The sequence below is a fragment of the Thamnophis elegans genome, chromosome 13 (genome assembly GCF_009769535.1).
Source record: "Thamnophis elegans isolate rThaEle1 chromosome 13, rThaEle1.pri, whole genome shotgun sequence".
NCBI classification, from domain to species: domain Eukaryota; kingdom Metazoa; phylum Chordata; class Lepidosauria; order Squamata; family Colubridae; genus Thamnophis; species Thamnophis elegans.
In genome coordinates, this window is record NC_045553.1 from 23720427 (window position 1) to 23736109 (window position 15683).

The 15683-nt window shown below is 44.1% G+C and overlaps 1 protein-coding gene across 3 annotated transcripts in view; it reads left to right on the forward strand.

Annotated features, from left to right (window-relative positions):
• Positions 1-2356: 2356 nt before the first annotated feature.
• The window catches only part of LOC116517027 (ankyrin repeat domain-containing protein 23-like), a 56055-nt gene continuing 42728 nt past the window's right edge, over positions 2357-15683 (forward strand). For 2 of the 3 annotated variants that reach the window (XM_032229776.1, XM_032229778.1), the window contains exons 1-3: positions 2358-2409; positions 8318-8580; positions 8963-9066. In XM_032229776.1, coding sequence (XP_032085667.1) covers positions 8478-8580; positions 8963-9066 — 207 coding nt within the window. In that variant the 5' untranslated portion in view covers positions 2358-2409; positions 8318-8477. Of the gene's footprint in view, positions 2410-8317; positions 8581-8962; positions 9067-15683 lie in introns of all 3 variants that reach the window. The other variant, XM_032229777.1, reaches the window with a different exon arrangement.

Sequence of the window (15683 nt, forward strand, 5' to 3'; positions counted from 1 at the left end):
AGGACGACTTCTGCTCTGCTGTAGATTCTGGTATTTCCTCTTAGATAAATTCTGTGTCTTTTGATTTCATCCAGAATTACACTTGGTGGGCTCATTTTAGATTCCTCCCCTAGATTTGCTCAAGTGGTTGAAGGTCACTTACATTAATCTAGTTGGATCTGCGGCTAAAAACATCTTTTTTTCTCTGCCATTTACTGATTTTTTAAAATTTAAGCTTGGTGATTAGGCTTCACATTTTCCAGCATGTTTCGCCCAGCCTGGTACTTCATCACGCGGAGAGAAGGATATAAATAGAATTAACCAAAATAAAAAGAAATAGCTACTTATATCACGGAATGAACTGCTTACGTTCCCCAGCAACCAGTGCAATATATATATATAGCTGCCGTCTTCACTAAGACCACTTTAAATCCTGATCCTCCGACAATTCTTTTAAGCACCTAGGTTGAGGGGCTGCCACATACAAGGGAATCAAACCCACATTTTAAGCTTGATTGTTTTTATTTATTTTATTTTAATATAAATAATCCATCTTCCATGAAACAGTGTGTCGTCTGGGTACAAATATTTTGTGCAAAGAATAGAATAGAATGGATTGGAATAGAAAATAAAAGAGAAGATAAGGGAAGGGAATAGAATAGAATAGAATAGAATAGAATGACATGATAGCAGTCTTCCAATTTTTGAGGGGCTGCCATAAAGAGGAGGGGGTCAAATTATTCTGCAAGGCATCTAAAGGCAGGACAAGAAACAATGGTTGGAAACTAGCCAAAGAGAGAAGCAACCTGGAATTAAGGAGAAATTTTCTGAGGACAATTAGCCAGTGGAACTGCCTGCCACCAGAAGTTACAGATGTTCCATCGCTGGAGGCTTTTAAGAAGAGACTGGCCAGCCACTTTTCTGAAATGGTTTAGAATCTCCCGATTGAGCAGGGGGGTTGGTCTAGAAGACCTCCAAAGCCCCTTTCAACTCTTGTTATTCTGCATTCTAAAGCTGCTTTCTCCTCTGCATCTCAAAGCAGGAAGAAGACGACCAGGTGGCATGGCTGCTTGCCATCGCCTCCTGCCTCACCTGGTGATGCAAAAATACCCCCCTTTCCAAAAATGTTTTAACCCTGCAATGAGATTTTCTGGCCTTGCTGGGACACAACCAAGACCTGGCTAACCGAGCAAGCAACCTGTCTGTCTGGAAAACATCCTACGCTTACCTAAGGAGTCCGGTCACTTTAATTAAAGCGGGAAGCCCTGAAATTATCGGTTTCTGGCCAGAGATGGCTGCTGCTTTGCGGTCAAGGGTGGGTCTCCTATAGACAGAAAAGGCTGCGTGGGAGCAACACAGCTCGCACTGTGATGGACAGCAGAGTTTATTCAGGTCTCTGCAAGTGTGAATTGTCACCCTCCGTTTGTGCTTTCGCATCTTCACTGGTGGTCCGTGGAAAATGTGGTGGTCCGCAAAAAAATTATTTCCATTTTTTTATCTTGCACTAAATCAGGGGTCCTCAAACTTCGTCCCCTGGGACGGATATGTGCAACGAACGCTTGTGTTGCTGCAGAGAGTCTTCCACTTTGGGGTCTTTTTGTGCGGGTTGGAGGGAGGGGGGAGAAACGTAATATAGGGGGCGGGAACCAGAGTCTCCAAAGGTGGTGTGTGTGTGTGTGCACTGTAATATTAGGGTTTTTTTTCCTTTTCCTTTTTCCTTTCTTTTTGTATTTACTCTATGTTCATATTATTTGCATTTAAAATAAATAAATAAACATTAAAATAAATAAATAACATGAGCTGGGGTGAAATGTTACCCAAAATTCCCAGACTGCTCATCCCAATTCAGCAAGCATTCCCAAGAGGGGATGGTTAACTAAACAAACAAAAAAAGTCAGGAATAACATATATTGCTATCTATCTATCTCTATCTCTATCAATCTATCTCTATCTCTCTGTATCTGCATATCTATCACCTACCTACCTACCTACCTACCTACCTACCTACCTACCTACCTACCTACCTACCTACCTACCTACCTACCTACCTACCTACCTACCTCTACCTCTACCTCTACCTCTACCTCTACCTCTACCTCTACCCTCCTTTCTAGACAGACAGACAGACAGACAGACAGACAGACAGACAGACAGACAGACAGACAGATAGATAGATAGATATAATCTACCGGCTGTGATTAAATAAGGTTAACCTAGTTTGTGAATTAACCCGGTTAAGGACACTAAGACTTACTACCATTCCTGAGTTTCCAGCTCCCCCTAGTGGAGAGGTGCGGTCATTGCTGGCAGTACAACGCGTTCCGCCCCCGAGATTTCCTATTGGTTGCCTGTGCCCATCCCTTCGTCTGCGATTGGGCGAAGCGCTTTTCAGTATCCGGAAGGAGGCAAGATGGCGGCTGTAAGACCGGGGTGGGTAGGGAGAAATGTTTTGGGGGGGGGGGGGGCGCTGTTTTTTCACGTGTCTTTAACTGAAAGAGGGAGAGAGCAATGTAACCCCTCCTGCAAGAATTATTATTAATGGTAAAGCAATAGCATCCTTGAAAATTGGCTTGTGTAGTTATTCCCATATGGTGGACTGCCAGACCCATCCTCCACAGCCAGCATGGAGCAAAGAGGGGAGTTGGGAGTTGACAGGTCTGCCAAAACTCAGCAGGGAGGAAGATAGAAAAAAGGTGGGGGCCTTTATCTTAATGTGGAAATGATTTTTTGACAGTCCAGGACTTTTTTATTTTTTTTAAAAAAACTTCCTTTAGGGTTACCTGGTGGTGCTCCATCCAAGTCACAAATCAGCACTTGGCTCTGCAGAGAACCTGGGAGCCAGCTGAGGATGCTCAACGGTTGAGTCCAAACTGTGCCCATTCTGTAGATGGATTTTGCATGCGGAAGGGTTGCGCGGGGAGGGGGGGAGGCATATTTATAGGAATTGTTGCCTCTCCTCCCCAGCCCATCTCTTGCTATCCAGAAGGGCCGAGGGGGGCTGTCCTCTGCTTCCAGGGTTGCTTTTGAGATGTCTTCCCTCCCCGGAAAAAAGGTTTGGCTTCTCTTTAGAATAGAATAGAAAATAATAGAATGGAAATAGAATAGAATGGAAATAAAAGAGAGGAGAGGAACAGTGTAGGAATGGGAATAGAATAGAAAATAGGATAGAATAGAATAGAATAGAATAGAATATACAATGGAATAGAATGGAAATAGAATAGAAGAATGGAAATAGAGTAGAGAAGAATAGAATAGAATAGGAATAGAATAATAGAGTGGAAATAGAATAGAAATAGAACAGAACAGAATACAGCAGAATTCAGCAGAGCAGAGCTGGATGGGACTTTGAAGGTCTTCTAGTCCAGCCCCCTGTAGTTTCTAAATGGCGTGTTACCGGCTAATCCAGAAGCCAACCTAAAATCTTGTGTCTATTACATTGTGGTTTGTTTGTTTTGACTTGAGGTAAGGTATTGCATAAATTTTTGCCAAATATGGTTTGTAAGGCCATGTGTGAACTGACTCAATTGTAATATGTTTCATGATTCATCGTTAAGCAAATTACAGCTTTGTAAGCCTTGTCAAGAGCCAGGATTTAAAGATATATGTATATATTAGATTTTTACAACCCCTGGTAAGCCCCAATTATGGGAGGAAGCTAACTGCTTCCATCATCTGTCAATTGGCTCGTCACAAGAGTCCATCATGACAGAAACCCAACCTTTTTACTGTTGCCTTTGTTATATTTGTGTTTTTTTATTTGTGCTGATAAATAAATAAAGGGAGACTAGTATAGATCTATTTCAAGCTATTTAGCTCTCATCAGCTAGCCATACCCTTACTGGGATTTGAACCTGGGCTATATGACATACTAGGCAGACTTCTTAGCCATTAGGCCACAGGCTCTTATCCATTATCAGCGAAGCCAGATACCTTTCACCCTGGCTTCGCTGAGAACGGATAAGAGCCTGTGGCCTAATGGCTAAGAAGTCTGCCTAGTATGTCATATAGCTCAGGTTCAAATCCCAGTAAGGGTATGGCTAGCTGATGAGAGCTAAATAGCTTGAAATAGATCTATACTAGTCTCCCTTTATTTATTTATCAGCACAAATAAAAAAAACATATACATACATACATACATACATACATACATACATACATACATATATATATAGTTTGTCATTTGGTGTGTTGTACAAAATTTAACTAATAACGCTTGTCAAGCACAATTTAAGGCCCAGCCAATTGTAGCATGTTTGATCAATCACATCATACCGTATTGTATTAATGCAGTCAGAAATTGTTGGTTCACACACACACACACACACACACACACACACACACACACACATAGTTCCTTAAACCTAGATCAACAATTATACAACTGATGGATTCTTGTTTTGTTTAATTCGGTGCCCTGGATTTCTAACCACAATTTTTTTATTAGTTATTGTATTTTATCCTGCCTTTGCTTTGAAGTGCTTCAGATTTACTACGAGGATCATTTTCTAATTTCAAATGGGAGGCTTAGAGATAGGAACTGGTCCAATTTTTATTTGCTCAATCAGTCGCACAGCTGTTGCAACCTAAAGTTACAAGTATTAAAATCGGCCTTGACAATCCACACCTTTGTTGGCAGCCTGTTGCCTTTGTGTTTTCCTATTTTGTCAAGGTTTGGCATCGCCTCTCTTCCTGAACCTGGAAATTCAAGCTGGAATTAAGGGGGAATTCTGACAGGGAGAACAATCAACCCATGGAACAGCAGTTGCCTTCGGACGTTGTGGGAGCTTCATCCCTGGAGGCTTTCAAGAAGAGACTGGACTGCCATCTGTCAGAAATGGTGTAGGGTCTCCTGTTTGGAGGGGTTGGACTAGGTGACCTACAAGGTCCCTTCCAACTCTGTTATTCTATATTCAAAGGAATGACTTGCCTTCAGAGGTTGTGGGAGATTCATCCCTGGAAGCTTTCAAGAAGAGGCTGGACTGCCATCTGTCAGAAATGGTGTAGGGCTGTGGTGATGAACTTATGGCACACGTTCCACAGGTGACCCGCGAAGCCATCTCTGCTGGCACGCAAGCTGTCAGCTCCAGTGCGCATGTGCGCACCAACCAGCTGATTTTCAGCCTTCTGGAGATCTGTGGCAAGCCATTTTCGCCCTCGCCAGGCTTCAGGAAAGCCTCCGGAGCCTGGGGAGGGAGAAAACTCCCCCCATGTGGGGGTGGGTCGTGCATGCATGCATGGGGAGTCACGTGCACATGCGCAGGTTGGCAGGGCGCACTGCATTGTGGGTGTGGGCACACGCACATACACACACACATTTTTAGCATGCCTTTACAAAAAGATTCGCATCCCTGTTGTAGGGTCTCCCACTTAGGCGGGGGGTTGGACTAGATGACCTCCAAGTCATCTTCCACCTCTGCTAATCTGTACCTGTATTCCAACTCACGGGCATCTCTTTATTTCATGGCTACATTATATTGCAGCAATCTCCCTCATTAGTTGGTGCTGATTTACTCTGTGTTGTTTTTTTCAGGTATCTCCTATTTAAGCACCAAGCCACATTAGTATTTGGGGTAAACAGTTGAGCATTGAACTTCACCTCGATTGCTGTAAAATGTGCTAAAAGTTTCCTTTTTATGGGAGGTGGCCTGCAGAATGTAAAGCGGCAATATACTAATGACTTTAACGGCTACTCCATTGAGACGTTGGCGGAGGATACACACTCAAGTGTGTGAATTTTTAGGAGCCTTAGATGGTTGCTAGTAATTCACCTTTCCCCACTTCAATAAAGCACCCACTCCCCTAAAAGACAAAACATTGGAGCTATAATTAAATGGGGGCAGGGGGGCCTGACGTGAGTGCGCTGACAGGTAGCCAAACCCACTGCCTTTCTCCTCCTCAATAGCTGAGGATGAGCATCAGCCATGGTTGGCTAAGACAAATTTAGTCCATTCTTTGAAGACTCCGTAAGGCTTAAATTGGGGGCCTCTGTAATTTTTTTCAGCATCTCATCAGTGACCCCAATTTGAGCTTATTTCAAGGCTTTAACAATGGGGTTATTATTTCCTCCTTGCCGAAGGCAGAAATCATGGTGGGGCATGATTGAGTTGGATAGCAGTGAGCATGGAGAGAGGCAGAGAGAGATTGAGAGGAAAAGAGAGAGACAGAGAGAAAGGAAAAGAGATTCAGAGATTGAGATAGAGGAAAAGAGTGAGAGAGAGGAGAATAGAGGAAGAGAGATTTGGAGGAAGAGAGAGAAAAGAGATTGGGAGATAAAGAGAGGAAAAGAGATTGGGAGATTGAGGGAGGAAAAGAGAGAGGGAGAGAGAGAAGAAAAGATTGGGAGAGGAAAAGAGGGAGATTGAGGGAGGAAAAGAGAGGGAGAGAGAAGAAAAGAGATTGGGAGATTTTTTTAATGAAAATTTTGAAAAACAAACTTTTACAAATATTTACTTCCCTCCCCCCGCCCTCCCCCCCCAACCCCCCCAACCTTCCCCCGACTTCCCAGAACCAATACAGGGTATAAATCTTTAAATCTAAAATAAGCTTAAAAAGAAAAAGTGTTAATAACATCTTTCACTTGAGCTTTAACTCCTCCTTGCTATGCTAGCTCTAAACAATTTATATCATTCCTAGTTTCTTTAGTCATAAGCTATCTGAAATTTCTTAGTCCCATATTTATTTTGAGTATAATCAATCCATATTTTCCACTCCAGTTTATATCTCTCGTTGAATGGTCCTTAAGATATGCAGATATTTTAGCCATCTCAGCTAGGTTTGTTACTTTCAATGTCCATTCTTGAATAGTAGGCAAATCTTTCTTCTTCCAATATTGCGCCACCAACAGTCTAGCTGCAGTTATTAAATGCAAAATCAGGTTAATGTACAACTGTACAATCAGTAATTATACCTTACAAAAATAACTGAGATTGGGAGATTGAGGGAGGAAAAGAGAGAGGAAAAGAGATTGGGAGACAGAGGAAAAGAGAGTGAGAGAGGAAAAGTGAAAAGGAAAAGAAATTGGGAGAGGAAGAGCGAGAGGAAAAGAGGTTGGGAGATTGAGAGAGGAAAAGAGAGAGAAGAGATTGGGAGATTGAGAGAGGAAAAGAGAAGAGAGTGGGAGATTGAGGGAGGAAAAGAGATTGAGAGATTGAGAGACAGGAAAAGAGATTGGGAGATTGAGGGAGGAAAAGAGGGAGAGAAGAAAAGATTGGGAGAGGAAAAGATATTGAGAGATATTGAGAGAGGAAGAGATTGAGAGATTGAGAGGAAAAGAGAGAAGAGAGTGGGAGATTGAGGGGGGGGGAAGAGAGGAAAAGAGATTGAGAGATTGAGGAAAAGAGATTGAGAGATTGAGAGGAAAAGAGAGAGGAAAAGAGTGGGAGATTGAGGGAGGAAAAGATTGGGAGATTGAGAGAGGAAGAGAGAGAGAAGAAAAGATTGGGAGATTGAGAGAGGAAAAGAGAAATGAAAAGATTGGGAGATTGAGGGAGGAAAAGAGGGAGAGAGAGAAGAAAAGAGATTGGGAGATAGAGGAAAAGAGATTGGGAGATTGAGAGAGGGAGAGAGAAGAAAAGAGATTGGGAGATTGAGGGAGGAAAAGAGAGGAAGAGAGAAGAAAGGATTGGGAGAGGAAAAGAGATTGAGAGAGAGGAAAAGAGTGAGAGATTGAGAGGAAAAGAGAGAAAGGAAAAGAGTGGGAGATTGAGGGAGGAAAAGAGAGAAGAGAGTGGGAGATTGAGGGAGGAAAAGAGATTGAGAGATTGAGAGAGAGAGGAAAAGTGATTGAGAGATTGAGGAAAAGAGAGAGAAAGGAAAAGAGATTGGGAGATTGAGGGAGGAAAAGGGAGAGGGAAGAAAAGAGATTGGGAGATTGAGGAAAAGAGATTGGGAGATAGAGGAAAAGAGATTGGGAGATTGAGGAAGGAAAAGAGGGAGAGAGAGAAGAAAAGAGATTGGGAGATTGGGAGAGGAAAAGAGATTGGGAGATTGAGGAAGGAAAAGGAGAGAGAAGAAAAGAGATTGGGAGATTGAGAAGAAAAGAGAGAGGAAGAGAGTGAGAGGAAAAAAGATTAGGAGATTGTGAGGAAGAGAGGAAAAGATTGGGAGATTGAGAGAGGAAGAGAGAAAGAGGAAAAGGGAGGAAAAGCGATTGAGAGAAGAAAGAGAGAGAGTATATGTATATGTGTGTGTCTATATATATATATATATAATGTCTTCTCCTTGTTTAGAGCTTTAGAGAAGATACAGCAGTTCCTAAGAGGTTGGACTCTGTTACTGGTCGGCCATAGCAGGCTAAGAAATAATGCTTTTTTTGCATGATTTTCTGTTTCTGTTCCAGACTGGAGTGAGCAGAAAACCTTCCTTCTGGAAACGGCCTTCCCTTTTCTAGACCAAGGGCTGATCCCTGGGCCATCAGCCAAAAAGGTTCATTCATGCATCAAGAGCCGCGTCTTCCCCTTTGCCAATAAATAATTTTTTGAGAAGACGGACGAGCCGCAATGACTCAGCCACCGAGACACCACGAGAATGGGGCCTGTTCCTGCCACCCCTCCCCTGTGCAGAGTGTTCACCAGACTCTGGATGAGATGGATTTTGAGAGAGGTATGGGAACTCTGGGAAAAGATGCACTGGTGAGTTTGCAGAGGCTCACAATAAGGATTACTTGTGGCAGTGAGTTCCAAAGGTAGGCTTTTTTAAAAAAAGCAAAATGCAACACACCAGACTCGTGTCACCTCAACACACTTTTTGTGGTGTTCTTCAAAGTGTGTGTTTGCTTTACAAGGAAACAAAAAATAAGAGCATGATTTTCTAAAGTTCATACCAATCATCATCTTCATTTAACGACCACCTAATCCAGTTGTAGTTCCAACATAGGCAGGGTTTCCGATTGGTGAAAGCCTGTAGCTAATTTTAAGGTATTCTTTATTCTGAATCCCAACAAAAGGATTTACCATATTTACTTTAAAAAATTTTCTTTACATAGGGATCTGGAATCCTGCATTGAATGGAGACCTAGAAGGGGTCAAGAGACACATCCTGAGCCGTGGGAAACCTAATGAGCCAGACCCTTTTGGATACACAGCTTTGGTGAGTGCATTCAAGAGCAGGTAGGACAATACAATGATAGCATAGGCAAAAAAAAAATGGCTATACCTTGTTGCAAAGTCGTGTCTGACCCATCGCGACCCCATGGACAATGTTCCTCCAGGCCTTCCTGTCCTCTACTAACTTCTGGAGTCCATTGAAGCTCACGCAGACTTCTTCAATGACTCCATCCAGCCACCTCATTCTCTGCCCTCCCCTTCTTCTTTTGCCCTCCATTGTTCCAAGCATGAGGCTCTTCTCCAGGGAGTCCTTCTTCCTTCTCATTAGGTGGCCAAAGGATTTGCATTTCCTCTTCAGGATCTGGCCTTCTAAAGAGCAGTCAGGGTTGATCTCCTCTAGGACTGACCGGTTGTATCACCTTGCAGTCCAAGGAACTTGCAGGAGTCTTCTCCAACACCAGAGTTCAAAGGCCTCCATTCTTTGGCGCTCAGCCTTCCTTATGGTCCAACCTTCACAGCCATCCATTGCAACTGGGAAAACCATAGGCTTGACTATCTATTGACTGTCTCCATCGCCGTTCCTATTTTTGTGTTGTTGTTGTTAGTTGCAAAGTCGTTGTCAGGGTTCCAAATAGCATGCAGAATTAAATCAGTCCAAGGCAGAGCTATCCTTAAAGTTCCAATTTAATAAGACAGACATGTTGGCAACGAACTGTGGAAATCCCAAATCTGAAAACTTCCTGGGATTCCACCTAGTTGAAAGTTCATGATCTTATCCCCACACCCATAAATCCATCACATGGTCCAATCTTCTTCAGCCATGCTGGCATTTCCACCCATCTAGTTCTGATCAGATGCAGAGGTGTGGAGACAAAATATGATCTTGGGCTTCTATAAAAGAATGACAACAACATATTCCATCATTCTCCTTTCTATTCCCCCCTCCCATTTACTACACTAATGAAAACGCATAGTGAAATAATAGAAAGTATGCCAGGCCAAAGATCCTAAAAGGAACATAACTACAGGCCTGAGAGGCGGCCTCTCCTCACAAGAAAAATGTTTCCTGAAAAGTGAACTACATCAAAGTTAGCATTAAAAAAAGTTAACCACCTCTCCCCCCCCGGGGGGGGGGGACTCTTTGGCTTATTGGGAAACTTCTCATGGAATTGCTTTTTTAACTTATCCGCCTTTAGATCCTAACTTTTCACCCAAGTGGCTTCGGACAACGGGTACCCCTTCCAATGCACTAAATACTGTAAGCAACCCCTATATAAGATTTTTTTCACCTCATAATGTGTTTCCCCTTCTACCTACAGGAGGAGGGGGAGCTTGGGTGGACGGTCTTATGCTGGACTCAATTACTGGTTTCAACAGGCTACAATGAAATACTGGGTAAATTTTCCCTAGAATTCTTGGTAGACTGAGTCGAACTGTAACTGGGTTAATTATCTTTTCTATTGGAAATGGACCTAGAAATTTTGGGCCCAATTTCTTACTAGGCATTCTTTATCTTATGTATTTGGTAGATACAAAAACTTTGTCCCCCACACGAAAGGGGGGTTGGAGCGAGCGGTGTTTATCAGCTTGCTTCTTGTAGGCTTCTGCCGCATCTGCTAGAGCCTTCTTCATATTTTCCCATCCTTTCTTTAGTGTGTCCATCCATTCATTCAGAGACATGGAGGAGGGAGGTTCTCTAGGAAGCTCAGGCATGGGAACAAACTTTGTGCCACTGGTAATCTGGCGAAAGGTAGCAAGTCCGACCAGTTGTCTTGCTGATAGCCCACATAACACCGGATATATTGTTCCACCATCGCATTGGCCCTCTCCGCTGCGCCGTTCGTGCTGGGATGAAATGCTGAGCTGAGTCCTTGTGTGGACCCGATGGATCTCAGGATTTCTCTCTAGAACTTGGCGATGAACTGAACTCTGTGGTCTGAAATGATCCTCTTGGGCACCCCGTGCAGGCGATAAATGTGTTTTACAAACATTTTTGCTAATTTCTTTGCGCACGGCAGCCCTGATCAAGCAATGAAATGCGCCTGCTTGGAAAACAAATCAATAACTCTCCAGATTACTCTATTTCCACTGCTGTCTGGGAGTTCAACATTGAAGTCCATTGCGATCTCTTCCCATGGTCATCTAGGGCTGGCCACTCATTGTAGTAGTCCAGGGGGCTTCCCCAGTCATGTTTTCATTGTTGTGCAAGTAGCACAGCTATTTACATAATCTTCTACCTCTGATTTCATCCTTGGCCACCAAAATTGACGCCTGGCAAGGTGGGACGTTTTTAGGAATCCAAAGTGGCTGCCTAATTTTGCATCATGGCTTCCCTGTAGGACTTCTAGCCTCAACCCCGCAGGGATGTACAGTTTGGACCCCTTCCAGACTAAACCACAGCTCATTGTTAGGATGTCCTTGTTATTGTTGAACCACGGGTCTGCCGGGAGTGCTGCTTTGAACTCTGTCATCAGCTTATCTTGGCGTCAGATGGTGACCTGGACCACCTGTTGGTGGGAGGAAGAAATGGGTTGAACAACTTCTTCCTTCTTACTGTCATACTGTGGTTTTCTCGACAAAGCATCCGCCAACAAGTTCTTCCCTGCAGGGATGTGTTTAATGTTGAATTTGAACCTTTGGAAGTATTGTGCCCGGCGAACTTGTTTGGAAGATAATCTTCGAAGGGCATGGATAGTTTCGAGGTTTTTATGATTAGTCCAAACCTCGAATGGCATACCCCCCCCTTCCAAGAGATGTCTCCACGTGAGCAGGCTCCACCTGATTGCAAACGCCTCTTTCTCCCAAATGGCCCACCTCCTTTCAGTAGTGGTGAGTTTCTTGGAGATGTAAGTGCATGGCAAGAGGTGGCCCTCTCTAGCCTTTTGTAGTAGCACTGCAGCTATTGCTACATCACTGGCATCTGTCTGGATTATGAATGGTCACTTGGGGTCGGGATGTTGCAGTATGGGCTCTTGGGCAAAGAGCCGTTTTAATTTCTCAAAGCCTTTTTGACAGTCTATTGTCCATTTCAGGGGTTGGTTTGCTTTTGGCTTCGTTGGGGAAGGCCCCGTTTTTAATAGCTCAGTCAATGGAAGGGCAATTTCCACAAAAGTCGGAATGAACTGCCTGTAGAAATTTGCAAATCCAAGGAAGCTTTGTAGTTGTCTGCGAGTACTTGGAGGTTTCCAGTCTAATACAGCTTTCACTTTTCCTGGATCCATTTCTATCCCCTCGTTGGAGATGCGATAATCCAAGTAATCTAGTGAGGTCTTGTGAAACTCACACTTCGACAACTTTGCGTATAGCTTGGCGGCCAAAAGTTTTTTTAGGACTTGCCGTACCAGCTTCACTTGTTCTAGGGTTTCAGAGAAGATCAAGATGTCATCTAGATAAACAAGCACTCCGCAGTACAGGTGGTCATGTAGCGCCTCATTTATCTACTGCATGAAGACTGCAGGTGCTCCTTGTAGCCCAAATGGCATGACTTTGTACTGAAAACTGCCAAGGGGAGTGTTAAAAGCGGTCTTCCCCCTTCCCCATTCATCTCCCTCTCTGATCCGTATGCGGTAATACGCCTCTCAAGTCCAGCTTGGTAAAGATCTTGCCTTTTGCCAAGTGGTTTAACATATCCTTCATGAGGGGAAGAGGATAATTGTTCATTTCGCATACCTCATTCAAGGCTAGCAAATCAACACAGAGATGAACCCCACCATCTTTCTTTTCTCTGAAGAGCACTGGGCCTGCTACTTTCGACTTCGCTGGTTCAATAAAGCCTCGTTTCAAATTGATGTCTATGTAATTCCTCAATCCAACTATCTCTTTGGGGTCATGGAGTACATTTTCGGCTTCGATAAGTTAGCCCTCGGTTTGAAGTCTATTGCACAGTCTGTGGGCTGGTGGTGGGGAAGATAGTTGCAAACTTCCTCACTGAACACCCCCGCTAAGTCCCAGTAGTCTTATGGTACTTATTGGATCCCCAGGGGTTTGGTGTCTGCTGCAGGGGCCGCAGTTTCCGGACGGTCTGGGCTGTTGGGTCCCATCGTTCTTGGGTGACCTTTTGGCTCCACCGGTGGTAGCGGCCCAAAGCTGATAATCAATTTTCTAACGCCGTCCTCCCACTTTATTGTAGGCGCCCACTTGTCCAGCCATGCAAGTCCCAATATAATTGATTCCTGCATTCTTGGAGCTACAATGAATCTGAGGAATTCAGAGTGGCGGCCTATCATCAACTTTACCAACTCGGTAATTTTAGTGGCTGGGCCCCTCCAATCAGTGGTCCATCTTCTTGCTCGAACCAAATGGGATTGTTTAGGGGTCTTGTACGTATACCTAGTTGTTCCACAATCGACATGCTGATTAAGCATCGGGTGCAGCCGGTGTCCACAATTGCCCCAACTTCCCCTTCCACTCCAGTTTCTGGCACGTGGAGGTTGCATTTTATTGTAAAGGGACGGATGGGTGCACTAACCATTGGGTCGTCTTCAGCATTTCCCTCCTCCGAGGCCTCCCTCTTGGTAGGACTCTTTGTCACCTTAGGTTGGGGATCCTCTTCCGGAGATTGTTGGCCCAGATGACTCTTCTGTGGTAGCTTCTGGGGCCTTCTCTTTACCGCTCTGGCGGTTGGTGCACACATTTGTGATATTGGGGCTGGAGCCAAGCACTCTGACGCTCTGTGGCCAAATTGACAGCAACGCTGGCATTTTATTGGCTTCCCCGAGGGACGGAACCTAGTTGCATCTCTAAACTTAGGAACCGCCTCATCACATTGTTCTGCTACCCACCCTGCAGTAATCCCCTCATTTATCTCTTCTTCCACTGTTGAGAACTCTTCTCTGTAGGAAGGTGGGGTAAGAACCTGTTGGGGCATTGCAGGTGCACATTGTTCCACCATCCATCTTGCAGCCTTCCCCTCAATCATCCCTTCTTCCACTGTTGAGAACTCGTCTCTGTAGGAAGCTCAGGTAAGAACCTGTTGGGGCATTGCAGGTGAGACTGGAACCAATGGGGTGGTCAATCTCTGGTTTGGCCACTGCCCAGTTATCTGCCATGGTGCCATCTGCTGAGGGAGAGCAGGTACCTATTGGCATCTCCCCCATCCATGACCTGGGGTTGTTTGATTCATAGGTTGCAATTCAACAATTAATGGCTGGCAGGGGGGATTTATGGGCCAAGGTCCCCTCTGCTGATTTGGAGGCTTTTCCCATGTTGCCCAGTTGACCTTTCTATGGAACAATTAAAACAAAAATGCAAGGCCATAATGTTAGCAGATTTGTAGCCTCTGAGGCAGAGCACAGTAACCTTTAATTAGCCAACGCATTTCTTTATATTAGCACCAAGTGCTAACTTTATTATCTATTAAAAATAGAAAATATTAATTTTATCAGACGCCAAGTATGTGGTAACGCTAGGCTGGAATTTGTTGCTCATTTTAGAACTGTAATTTAAGACATTCTTAGACTGTTCTTAATGTCTACATTAGTTACTGTGTTTTAAATTGTTTGTGTCCTAATGTGTTATGACCTGCGGTTATCACAATACACTTTCTTATATACTAAGGGGGGCAGCTAATTAACTGCCTGGTTGATTTATTAGGTACAGAACTAAGGGTGTAAAAAAAGTGCTTTAGATATGGTATGGAAATTTGAAAATGATTTATTTATTGTTAGTTGAAGTCATGTCCGACTCATCGCGACCCCATGGACAACGTACCTCCAGGCCTTCCTGTCCTCTACCATCCTCTGGAGTCCATTTAAGCTCACGCCGGCTGCTTCAATGATTTCATCCAGCCACCTCATTCTCTGTCGTCACTTTCTTCTTTAGCCCTCCATCCATCCCAGCATGAGTCTCTTCTCCAGGGAGTCCTTCCTTCTCCTTGGGTGGCCAAAGTCTTTGAGTTTCCGCTTCAGGATCTGGCCTTCTAAAGAGCAGTCAGGGTTGATCTCCTCTAGGACTGACCGGTTGGATCACCTTGCAGTCCAAAGGATCGCAGGAGTCTTCTCCAGCACCAGAGTTCAAAGGCCTCCATTCTTTGGCGCTCAGCCTTCCTTATTAGCCAACCTTCACAGCCACCCATTGCAACTGGGAAAACCACAGCCTTGACTATACGTACCTTTGTTGGCAGGGTCTCTGCTTTTTAGTCTGCTGCCTAGATTTGCCATTTCTTTCCTCCCCAGGAGCAAGCCTCTTTTAATTTCTTGGCTGCAGTCCCCATCTGCGGTGATCTTGGATGAAAATAAAACCTGTCACTACCTCCATTTCTTCCCCATCTATTTTCCAGGAATTGAGAGGGCTGGATGCCATGTTCTTATTTTTCTTAATGTTGAGTTTCAAGCCAACTTTTGCACTCTCCTCTTTCACCCGCATCAAGAGGCTCTTTAGTTCCTCCTCACTTTCTGCTATTAGAGTGGCATCATCTGCATATCTGAGGTGGTTGATATTTCTCCCAACAATCTTAATTCCAGCTTTTTACCCTAAAACTAGACAAATGGCAAAAACTTTGGGAAAGAAACTATAAGCTGACAATGGCAACTATCTATACAAGAAAAACCTGTACAAAATGTTTTATAGGTAGCACTTACCACCGGCAATACCAGCTAAGATGTTTTAAAACATGCCTGCCAAATGCTAGAAATGTAATCAGACACTGGTCACGTATTATCA